Raw genomic sequence first — 12,078 nt, forward strand, 5'->3', positions numbered from 1 at the left:
GAATGTTGAACAACATTCTTATATAGGTATTCCTCTTGTCCAGATGGGACGGTGCAGTGTGCGGTGTGATGGCAATTGCGTAGATCATTTTTGTTTGTGCGTAGGCAATAAATTAGACTAAAATTCTGCATGCATAGTAGCCTACTGTCGTGGTAGTAGTAGCCTTCTGGGCTCAAGTTTTGCACTAACAAATCCTCTCACTATCCACACCTGTCTTGGGGGCGGGGAAGGGGGTTATAGAGGATCTTGTAAATGTCAACCTCCAGTGACTTTTGTTTTTTTTTCTTACATGGACTCACACACCCTGTCCTCTCTCTCTCTCTCACTCACACACTCTCTCACTCTCTCTCTCACTCTCTCTCCGGGTTTATTTTGGTCCCGAGAACATTGATGCTTCGGTTCATGATAAGTAATAAAGAACCTATAACATTCAGTATCTACACTTTAGTTGCCTTTACATCCAAATTCTCGGAATATAGCATAACGTTTAAATGTATCTTGCGGAATCAGGCATCCTACAACACATGCAGGATATCACATAGCCATGGGTACCAGAACATCACATGCCCCATCATGTCTCAAAGTCAGTGTTGACTTGGACTGAAATAGGTTCCCGGTACTCATTTTGAGTTCTGGTACTGTTTGCATTTAGGTGCAGGAGCTCCACAATACTTTTGAGATCATATTCTATAGGAGGAACAGGAACTCAAGCAGGAGAACATTTGAGGTGGTGGTAGTCAGCTCCGGTGAGTTCCTGTCCAAGTCAAGCACTGCTCAAAGTGTCATACTCTGAATATGAGCCGGCTTGACTTTAGACAAGTCCAAGGGCAGCTGTGGTCTTACCTTGGGAAAAGGCCAATTGATGGACCTGTACACTGTTATCACTCGAAGAAACATTGGGTTTCATCTCATGTTCTTTCGACTGTTTTTCATTGCAACATACTGTCTTGCAGCCAAGCAGACCCAATGACCTGGAAAAAAAATATTATTCAAATGTTTTCCCAAAGATTATAGCCTTTAAATAAAGATCATGTTAAACAGCTGGTTAATACAATTATTATCTAACTATCAAATCAATCCAAATACAAATCTTCCATTTTTTTGGGCCAAGATGCATCCAGTTAATTCCACACGCAATGTAGCCAAGATGATCACATCAATAGTGGTGGGTGTTATTCAAATGAATTTCCTGTTCTGTAATTTATGTTCGTGTCGATTGCGACAACGACCTTGGCTCCCCATCCATCTGTGGCTTGACATTCTGAAGGGGCGTGTGCACATGACTTTGTGTTCACGTGGGGGCGTGTCCATGGACCATATGGGAACATAAATTGCGAGCGCACCTTGCCGACATTGTGGACAGAGCAACTCACAAACGGTACTTTTCAACGTTATTAACCTCTTTATGGCGTCATAGCCAACTTGACATTTAATAGTATAATTATGCGTTGTTTTGTTTTTTTGTGGCAATTTACACTTTGGCAGGATGAGTCCAACCTGGCGTTTTGAATAGATGTCTTGTATGACTAAAATGTGTATAGATGCAGGCTACAATGTGTGTAGATGAGAGAGAATAAATTAGCCTACGTGGCATGAATAGTTGAGTATTTTAGATGAGCAACAATTTTGGGCTCTTTGAAATGATTCTAATGTCAGTTATGCATTGTGCAATTCTTGGGATTCTATAGATGCCACAAAATAGATTTGTATCTAACACTGCTAGACTCTTTCTATAGTGACGGTTAATCAGTGATGCTTAATGTATTGTTGTGCATAGATGATTTTAGTTGCTTATTCAAATTTTGCCTCATGTTCATACTGTGCTGGGCTTTGTAACACAAGTTAATGAGCTATTATTTTTGTTTTACCTTCAGCGAACTAGACCAGATCAGGCAGAATGGTGAAGATTGGAATCAATGGGTAAGTTGCATATTTTATCTTTTAAATTATCGATTTTAAAACTTAACCGGCTGCTGACAGGATCAAGTGACAAGCACTTCTGTACTGTACATTCCATAGGTGCTTGCTCTCAAGTTCATAAGCCTGACATATGACTTTTTTATTTTTTTTTGTTTTAGTTGGGGGTGTGTCTGCTTCTGTCACTGGGCAAATTTAGAGTATTTGAAATTGTATTGTCTTAAAGAGAACATAGGAACTCTCTGTTGACAGGATCGGGTCACAGGATAGACCCTGGACTGCATTGTACTTCTGTACTGTACATGCCATAGTCCAGGGTTCCCCAACTGGCGGCCGGCCTGCGGGTGACTTTTTGTGTGTGTCGCTCCAAGTTTTCAAAAATATATATGAACGTATGCATGTTTGTTGTTGGACATAAAAAGACTGTAAAAACACCAGAAAATCAGCTCCAAGTGATTTTACTTTAGGAAATCTGTTCCAAAGTATTACCACGCGTAATAGAGAGATATAAAGTATGTGATCGTATACAAATGTAAGCAAGTTTTACTTCAATATTATATTTTCTTTTGGGCTTCTTGCAGTTATTAGTAATTATCCTCCGGGCCCCTGACCACCCGCTCAAGAAAAAATAAGCCTGCGGCTGAGTCTAGTTGATGGTCCCTGCCATAGGTGCTTGCTCTTAAATTCACAAGCCTGGGTTGTACAGCTTCCACTAGAAACCAAACAGAAGCATACAGGCGGAAATGAGAAGGGACTACCTGAACTTGTCCAATGAATGCTTATTTTCATTTTTCGTTGCACTTTTTTTAAATTGTTGTTGCTATGGTGTGTTTCAACACCTCCCTGGTCTGGCCACTTACCATCCTCTTCTTATTTATGGTTTGGTTGTCACAACTCCTCTTTGCAGCACTCTTGTATCTTTCCTCTCCTCAGCTGTCACATTCCTTTATTCTACCCATCTAATAATATCCCGCTAACCTTTTCAGCTGAAGTTCAGAGGTCACAGCGAGACCGTTTGGAGGAACTCTTACACCGATCCTATTCCTCTAACCTTTTATTTGACCAATAGTCAGCTGTCACTAAACTGCAGGAAGATTAGAGTTTGTTATGATAGACCCTTTCCCAAAATCAACCTAACAGTTTTACTGTGCCCACTTGAAAGACGAAACGCTGCGACCTGGAGATTGATATTTCACTCCTCCTAAGTATGGAAACTAAATTATGTCTAATGACTGACTAAAAGATCATGCTGACTGTTCGCAGTTCCAAAACGGTTTGTGAAGTATAGTATGATGTAAATTTGTTGACCAGAATTAAATGACTTGTTAAAGGAAATTCTTTCTGATGCTTGTTAACTCCTTTCTGATGAACTTTGACTCCTTTGCTAAGCCATATGTTGACCCTTGTGTGCAGGACTCATTTTGTAGGTGTGGGTGTGTCTACCTGTGTCACATGGCTACTGCCACCTGCTGGTATAGTGTGTGATATGGATTTGCTTATATATGAATTAAGACTGATTTTCTCTTCTCAGATTTGGGCGTATCGGGCGCCTGGTGACCCGTGCCGCTGCCAAGAGCGGTGAAGTCAATGTCGTCGCAATCAACGACCCCTTCATTGACCTGGACTACATGGTGAACTTTATACAGCCTACTGCTTAATATACCAAAATATAGGTTACTGAAATTGAGGGAGAGATGTAAACATATTTTACCAAAGTCAGACCTTGAGTGGGTCAGTTTTTTATTTTTTATTTTTTGGTTAAACTCTAGAAAATCTCAGGTGCACAGGTTTACTGTTCTCATATTCAACACTTCCCTAAAGGTTGTTGTTCCATAGGTCTACATGTTCAAGTATGACTCCACTCACGGTGTATGGAAGCACAGTGAAGTGAGACAAGAGAATGGCAAGCTGATCATTGGCAACCTGCACATCACAGTTTTCCATGAGTAGGTGTTTTTCCTTTTATTTACTAATGCTCCAGCTGCATTCATTGGCTTATTTTGTGCATGGTTTGAAATGACAACGTTTCTGAGACACTGTTTTGTGCAGAATGAAATTGATGGGTTATATACTACTTCTGGCAATATGAGTATTTGTCTATCTTAAACATTCACATTGACTCTTGGGAATGCCTTAGCAGTAGGCTAGACCATGTATACAAGGTATGTGGATACTCCTTCAAATTAGTGGATTTGGCAATTTCAGCCACGCCCATTGCTGACAGGTGCATTAAAAAAAATCTCTATAGACAAACAGTGGCAGTAGAATGGCCTTACTGAAGAACTCAGTGACTTTCGATCTGGCACTGTACTAGGATGCCACCTTTCCAACAAGTCAGTTCATAACGTTTCTGCTGTGCTAGAGCTGCCCCGGTCAACTGTAAGTGCTGTTATTACGAAGTGGAAACTTCTAGGAGCAACAACAGCTCAGCCGCGATGTGGTAGGCCACACAAGCTCACAGAACGGGACCGCCGAGTGCTGAAGCTCGTAAAAATCATCTGTCCTCGGTTGCAACACTTACTACAGAGTTCCAAACTGCCTCTGGAGGCAACATCAGCACAAGAACTGTTTGTTGGGAGCTTCATGAAATGGGTTTCCATTGCCGAGCAGCCACCCACACCTAAGATCACCATGCGCAATGCCAAGCGTCAGCTGGAGTGGTGTAAAGCTCACCGACATTGAAATCTGGAGCAGTGGAAACGCGTTCTCTGGAGTAATGAATCACACTTCTACATCTGGCATTCCGACAGACAAATCTGGGTTTGGCTGTTGCCAGGAGAATGCTACTTGTCCAAATGCATAGTGCCAACTGTAGAGTTTGGAGGAGGAATAATAGTCTGGGGCTGTTTTTCATGGTTCGGGCTAGGCCCCTTAGTTCCAGTAAAGGGAAATCTTAACGCTACAGCATACAATGACATTCTAGACAATTCTGTGCTTCCAACTTCGAGGCAACAGTTTGGGGAAGTTCCTGTTTCAGCATGACAATGCCCCCGTGCACAAAGCGAGGCCCATACAGAAATGCTTGTCGAGATCGGTGTGGAAGAACTTGACTGGCCTGCACAGAGCCCTGACCTCGACCCCATCGAACACCTTTGGGATGAATTGGAATGCCAACTACGAGCCAGGCCTAATCGCACTACATCAGTGCCTGACCTCGCTAATGCTTTTGTGGCTGAATGGAAGCAAGTCCCCGCAGTAATGTTTCAACATCTAGTGGAAAGCCTTCCCAGAAGAGCGGAGGCTGTTATAGCAGTAAAGGGGGACCAACTCCTTATACAGGTGAACCCATCCCTGCATTGCTGTGGGAGTATATAGGACCCCTGTAATTCTAACCCTGGTTTTGTGGTATAATCCTGACTTCCATCTTTTTGCCATCTTCAGGAGGGACCCTTCCCAGATCAAGTGGGGTGACGCTGGTGCTGACTACGTTGTTGAGTCTACTGGTGTGTTCACCACCATCGACAAGGCCTCTGTAAGTACCGCTCTTCACTAGCAGTAGGAAGTAGGTCACATTGACAACGGTCTATACTTGAATTCTGTGAAAAGAAATGTTTTAATACTTCATGGCTATAATATTGTGGGTGAGCAGTGAGTAAGCACAGTGCTGTATATATTTTCATGTTGTAAATTGTTTTAATCGCCTCCAGACTACCAATTTTTTTTTTGCATATCATCGGCTGTATGTGACTGAAGCAAGCAAGGCAGCCTTGATGCTGTGTATTTGTTGTTACACAAACGTACCCTTTGCCCTCTCACCCCACCATAGGCTCACCTGCAGGGAGGTGCCAAGAGGGTCATCATCTCCGCCCCCAGCGCCGATGCCCCCATGTTCGTGATGGGAGTCAACCACCATCATTATGATAACTCCCTGAAGGTTGTCAGGTAAGCCACTCCCCTCCACCCTAACATTCTTTTAAAGGAGCCGTGTGACACGTACAAACAGTCCTGCCACATAGTGACATGTTACTTGTACAAACAATCACTCAAACACACACTCACTCTGTTCCAGCAGGTCATAAACCCTCCCTCTGTCTTACTGAGAATGCGAGTACAAAACGTGGCCTGAAAACATCGGGACAATATTGCTAGAGAGGGTGTTTGTCAGATTTTTGGAACAGAACTGTTTTCCACCATTTTGTCAAATTGTGTGTTCTCGCATTCCACGCGTAGTTTACGTCCCCGGGATTTCCATAGACCTTGTATTGACATTATATGGCAGCCGCATGTCTCCTCTAGAGGTAAGAAATCCAGTCTGATTTGTTGTTAACTATTGGTTTTAATACAGGTTGCAGCTCTTTAAATTATTACTTTATGGCTGTATGGCACAATGCTTAATTACTAAACGTTTGTGGCGCTGTCATATTATTAAGAATGGTTCTTATATGCCGCTTTTCTAAAAGGCAATAAAGGAAACGGCAAGACGAAACAAACAAGACGATTTGAAAGAACTGAGGTGGAGTGGGAGTTATGGGAAGGTTTAGACAGGACTAGGAGGACCGGTGGCGAGAAGTTCTAGACTCTGAGTGTAGCTGTAGAAAAGACCCTGTCGTCAAAACTCTGGAGTTTGGACTGGAAGAATACACCAGCAGAAAGGGAAAGGTGTGTTGCGTCCAGGTTTGTTTCAGAGAGGCACGATTTTAATGTGGTTCAAAGGCGGGTGGAGGAGTTGGCTTGATGTAGATATGCTGATCTTGTAGTCGGCGTAACAGTGGACGTTGAAGTGGCGTAGCGTCTTTTCCGAGTGGGCGCATGTTGATTTCTTATTGATAATGATGTCATGTCCTCACAGCAACGCCTCCTGCACAACTAACTGCCTGGCTCCCATCGCCAAGGTTATCAACGACAACTTCGGCATCATTGAGGGTCTCATGGTAAGAATGGATTCAAACAGCACAATTACCACAGGGACTGGGCTGTGGCGGTAGAAAGTGAGTCAACACTGGTGGAGACGTCAGTGTACACGCTAATGTTTACAACATTCACGTTGCTGCTCTGCACAAGCCCTGGGTTGTGTTCCTTAGGGTACACATTGGAAAAAAACATTTAAATGAGGTTTTCTTATTAGTTCAGATAGTAACTTCCTGTTTGGTGCCTAATGAACAACACATCACATAGACTAACATCCATATCACTTGTTTCTTCCCACAGAGCACAGTTCACGCCGTCACAGCCACACAGAAGACTGTTGACGGGCCCTCCGGTAAGCTGTGGAGAGATGGACGTGGTGCCAGCCAGAACATTATCCCCGCCTCCACCGGCGCCGCCAAGGCCGTGAGCAAGGTTATCCCCGAGCTGAATGGGTATGAACCAATCCGGGGCCACTGGCTTCGTAATGGAGGTTTTACGACCATGGTGATAATGGATGGGATTTGTATCGTGCTCTTCACTAAGGGCGCATCTGAATATTGCAAAGCTTTTTACATTTCCCTAGCCCCATCCCTTGGCTCTATATCAAAACCAGGGCTGTCATTACTTTTTAAATTCAATCCCAGAATGTAGATTTAACTGAACTTCATGACCCACAGCAAGCTGACCGGCATGGCCTTCCGTGTCCCCACTCCCAATGTGTCCGTGGTTGACCTGACTGTCCGTCTTGAGAAGGCCGTAAGTCTCCCATTCACCGATCTCTGCTCTTTTTGATGTGTTTTATTGAAATTAATGTCATACACAAGTAAAGCAACTCTGAATACCTAATTCCTCTTACCCATGCTTCCAACCCACCGACAAGCTACCCTTGTTTTTGCACATTTCCTTACTGTCCACAAAACATGCAACAGGCATTTGTCTCCATTTGGTTACATTGTTCTACATTTTAATGTTTTCTCCTGTCTGCCTCAGGCCCCTTATGAAGAGATCAAGAGAGTCATCAAGGAGGCCTCCAAAGGACCCATGAAGGGAATTCTGGGATACACGGAGGACCAAGTAAATATTTTCCCATTCCATGACCCTGTTTGAATACTATAAAATGCATCATTCCTTCCATACTTTCAGAAATCTGATCTAGCATGATTTGGTAGCTGTGAGTAACGGTTCTGTGTTGCTGTCATGTCAGTGATGACTATAAAGAAGGAAATAAGGAAGGATGTATTTTAAGAGTAGATCAACAGGGCCCAAGCTTTCCTTACACTCATGCACTGAGCCTCAAGGTCATATGATACAATACCTGAGTTCAAACACTAGGGAGCAGTAGAGTGATTGTTAATTGGTGTTTCACTTCAGTTTTTCACATAATGAGCCTAAAGCCTGTTGCTCTCCCCCCTCAGGTGGTGTCCACAGACTTCAACGGCGACAAACGTTCCTCAATCTTCGACGCCGGGGCAGGCATTGCACTCAACGACCACTTTGTCAAGCTGGTCTCATGGTATTTATCTTTCTAGACCTACACCCCCCCCACACACACACACACACACGCAATCATTATTATAATTTTGAGTATTTATATACATTATAAAGACTCCTTCCTCTTGCTCCCTCTCCCATAGGTACGACAATGAGTATGGCTATAGCAACCGCGTCATTGACTTGTGTCTGCACATGGCACTCAAAGAGTAATGTTTCCACAACACACTTCCAACCCCCCCCCCATGGCCTCTTCCTTCTCCTGAACTGACATTCAAACGGTCCTCGCCAGAGAAGGAGCCAGTAAAGTCTATTGCAATGTTTTATAATATGTCACACCTCTGTTCTGTTCAGAAGACTGAGTCTGATTTTTGCCTGCAGAATATTCCTGTCCACCGTTCACAATAAAAGTCATTTGTTTCTGAACAAAAACATTTTTTTTTTGTCGTCTCAGTCCTCAGGCGCACATCTTGTAAATGCATGAATTGTTCAAATCTACGCATGAATTTAGATCTGTTTACATTTTATTTCTGTGAATCAAACTTGTTATTCAGGGTACGTTTCATTACAGCTCAACAGAGGCTGTAAAACATTTGGACCATGAATGGCATGCTAATATATTCCCATTTACTCAAGTCTGAGTTTTAAAATGATGTTGACAAGAGAAGTGTAGAAGGATTTATCTTGTCTGTCAACACCTAAGTGGAAAGTGAAAGTATACCGTTTCTGAGGAGTGATTGAGAGTTATTCAGAAGTGGGTTTAACTTTAAGAATCTTTTTAACTGAAAGCATTTTCCAGATGGAAGCAAAAAGTAGACCAGTTCAGTAGTGCATTGTATTCTAAAGAAAAATGCTTGACTCCGTATTGTTTTTGGTTCCTTAAACGGCTTCCATGATGGCAGGAGCTATAGTCAGTGATCAAGTCAATAGCTCCCGTGCATTCAAATCACACACAGATCATTGCTCTTTAAACACGAGACAAGGAACGAGAACAGGCAAAGAAGAGACTATTGTTCATGTATGTATTGAACTTTCTATGGGTTTTTCATAACTGTCACTACCTTTTTTTTACCACGACAGGGACTTAACGATGATTTAAGTATTTCAGTGCATTCGGAAAGTATTCATACATCTTAGCTTTTGCCAAATGTTACGTTACATCCTTGCTTCTCTGATCTAGTTTACAAATATGGTCCGTGATCAAGGTGACATCGTGCAAGAGCTGAAACCTGTATTTATTTACCATTCATCTGAGGCACTAGAGATGCACATTTGTGGCAATTCCAAAGCAATAAATGCTATATCACATTTTCATTTTTCAAAATAAACATGTAACTTGTGAAAAATACTCTTGTTTAAATCATCACCAATGTAAACAATTAGAAGTTTTCCTGAAAAATAAACACTTTGTTTTTCTCATCTGAATCAAAGGTGTTGCGTTTTGGGGATAAGCACGAGATAAATTGTCTGTCCGATGGCGTGTTCGAATGGGCCTCGCAATCTCATATTTATCAGATGGGGAAATCGTAAATATGACACGAATGGGTTTGTCTTATTGCAAAAGTTTGTGCCTTTTAAATTTGAAGACTAAATGGGTTTTACATGCCCCATCTTGCGCTCTTTCTCTGTGTCTCATAGAGGAGGAAGATAATGTTGGGAAAACCTCTTCCAGCCCGACCACAGCTGCTCCTACCAATGCCACATCCACAAGTCAAAGCAAAGAAAAAGTCATGGCTCCTGTACCCACAGCCCTGCATGTTGAGGAGGAAGAAGCACTTTCCTCCATTCAAGGTCTTACTGCCTAAGTCCACTCCCCTAACACAGGTCGGTCAAATTGACATTGTCACTGTGGAAAATGAGTGCACCCACTTAAAGGGGTAGTTTTCCAGGTTTTTACTGAAATCCTAATTGATTTTGTGTTCGAACAGGTAGACAAACGTTGTTATCTTCCAAAAACGTAGTGATATTGTGGCAATATAATTTGGATTTAAGTATTTCTCAGCAATTTTGAAAAAACAATATGTAGAAGCATGGCAGGCAGGCATACATAAACTATCCCTTTATGTTGATTGTTTCTGCCCCTTCACTTGTTCAGGACAGGACCAATGTAACAAAACAACCACTGACAAGATACCAACATCCATAACTTCAAGTATGGTTTACGAGAACAAAGACCACCACCACCTTTGAGAGAACACAATTTTCCTCAATTTACAAGTCAGTATACACCATTCTACCAGGACAGTGACAACCACCATTGAGAATAGTGCAACATCCTCCATTTCCAACTGTGAATATCTCTTCCTGTTACACTCGGATGCATAAGTCTAATTTTAATGCCTAGGTCGATTCCTGTGGGGGACATACCGTACACACACAGTACACGTTCAAAATACTATTGGAAGATGATCTTAGTGAATATTTCCTTCCTTCTGACATTTCAGTGGATGGCAGGCCAGAGATTGACATTAGAAAAGATGTTGGGGTGAGATCTACACAAGATTCGGCAGGCGTGCCCTGTCAGCAAGTCATGCTCTTCTCTCCACTCATCCAAGTGACTGCACGTACAACATGCAACACTTAACCTTGGATATATGCACAACTTTTATGTATCTGTCAAAATGGCCAAATAAAATAAATGTTATTTTCCCATTTTTCAGCCGTCCTCGACCAAACGAGAGGAAATCGCGTAATGGAGCATCAGCGCTTGATGATCAGCAACAACGTCCCTGGCATTGGATGTCTTTCTACTCCAAGAACTCTTAGATTATCCCCAGGGAATTCTCATTTTTCTGGGGTCTTTTGGGGAATTCCCCTAACCTCTCAACTCTTTCCAATACCAATACATGTAATTCACTAACGTTACACTTGTTGGAGAACTGTGCATTGAAATTACAACCATTATTAGGGATAATGGCTCGTCTGAAAAGTGACGTTTTGGTTATTTCCATTCCAGTTTTATTTCAGTCGAAATTCATTCTACATCTTCCTATCAGCCTTTGAAAAGGATGACCTAAATAGACCTCTGTGCTGTATGTACCTGCCTGTTGTTTTAAGGTGGTGTATAGCCAGTCAAAAGAAAACATCTATTCAAAGCCATGCTTGCTTCATTGTAATGCATACGGTACATACATACACACAGTACCAGTCAAATGTTTGGACACAGCTGCTCCTTCAAGGGTTTTTCTTTATTTTTACTGTTTTATACACTAGAATAATAGTGAAGACATCAAAAACATGATATCACACATATGGAACATGATATCACACATATGGAACATGATATCACACATATGGAACATGATATCACACATATGGAACATGAAATCACACATATGGAACATGAAATCACACATATGGAACATGATATCACACATATGGAACATGATATCACACATATGGAATCATATGAACATCACACATAGTAACATGATAAAATATGTGTTTGAACAGAAATCACACATAAATAAATATTTTATAAATTTGAACATGATTATTCAAAATCACACATATGGAACATGATATCACACATATGGAACATGATATCCTTGAACATGACAACTTTGTGTTTGAACAGATCTAAATATATTTTATATTTGAGATTATTCAAAGTAGCCTTCCTTAGCCTTGATGACAACTTTGCACACTCTTGGCATTCTCTCAACCAGCTTCATGAGGAATGCGTTTCCAACAGTCTTGAAGGAGATCCCACATATGCTGAGCACTTCTTGGCTGCTTTTCCTTCACTCTGCAGTCCAACTCATCCCAAACCATCTCAAGTGGGTTGAGGTTGGGTGATTGTAGAGGCCAGGTCATCTGATG

At 41.9% G+C, this 12,078-nt stretch overlaps 1 protein-coding gene across 1 annotated transcript; it reads left to right on the forward strand.

Annotated features, from left to right (window-relative positions):
- The first annotated feature begins 1,280 nt into the window (after positions 1 to 1,280).
- Positions 1,281 to 8,688, forward strand: LOC124012802 (glyceraldehyde-3-phosphate dehydrogenase-like). Its single transcript, XM_046326768.1, has 12 exons — positions 1,281 to 1,378; positions 1,875 to 1,920; positions 3,449 to 3,548; positions 3,754 to 3,863; positions 5,299 to 5,389; positions 5,684 to 5,799; positions 6,707 to 6,788; positions 7,066 to 7,217; positions 7,443 to 7,521; positions 7,756 to 7,839; positions 8,181 to 8,278; positions 8,400 to 8,688. Exons 2-12 carry the CDS (start codon positions 1,898 to 1,900, stop codon positions 8,467 to 8,469), a joined length of 1,005 nt encoding a protein of 334 aa, XP_046182724.1. The 5' UTR covers positions 1,281 to 1,378; positions 1,875 to 1,897; the 3' UTR covers positions 8,470 to 8,688.
- The last annotated feature ends 3,390 nt before the right edge of the window (positions 8,689 to 12,078 follow it).

This window comes from Oncorhynchus gorbuscha, linkage group LG24 (genome assembly GCF_021184085.1).
Source record: "Oncorhynchus gorbuscha isolate QuinsamMale2020 ecotype Even-year linkage group LG24, OgorEven_v1.0, whole genome shotgun sequence".
Lineage (NCBI taxonomy): Eukaryota > Metazoa > Chordata > Actinopteri > Salmoniformes > Salmonidae > Oncorhynchus > Oncorhynchus gorbuscha.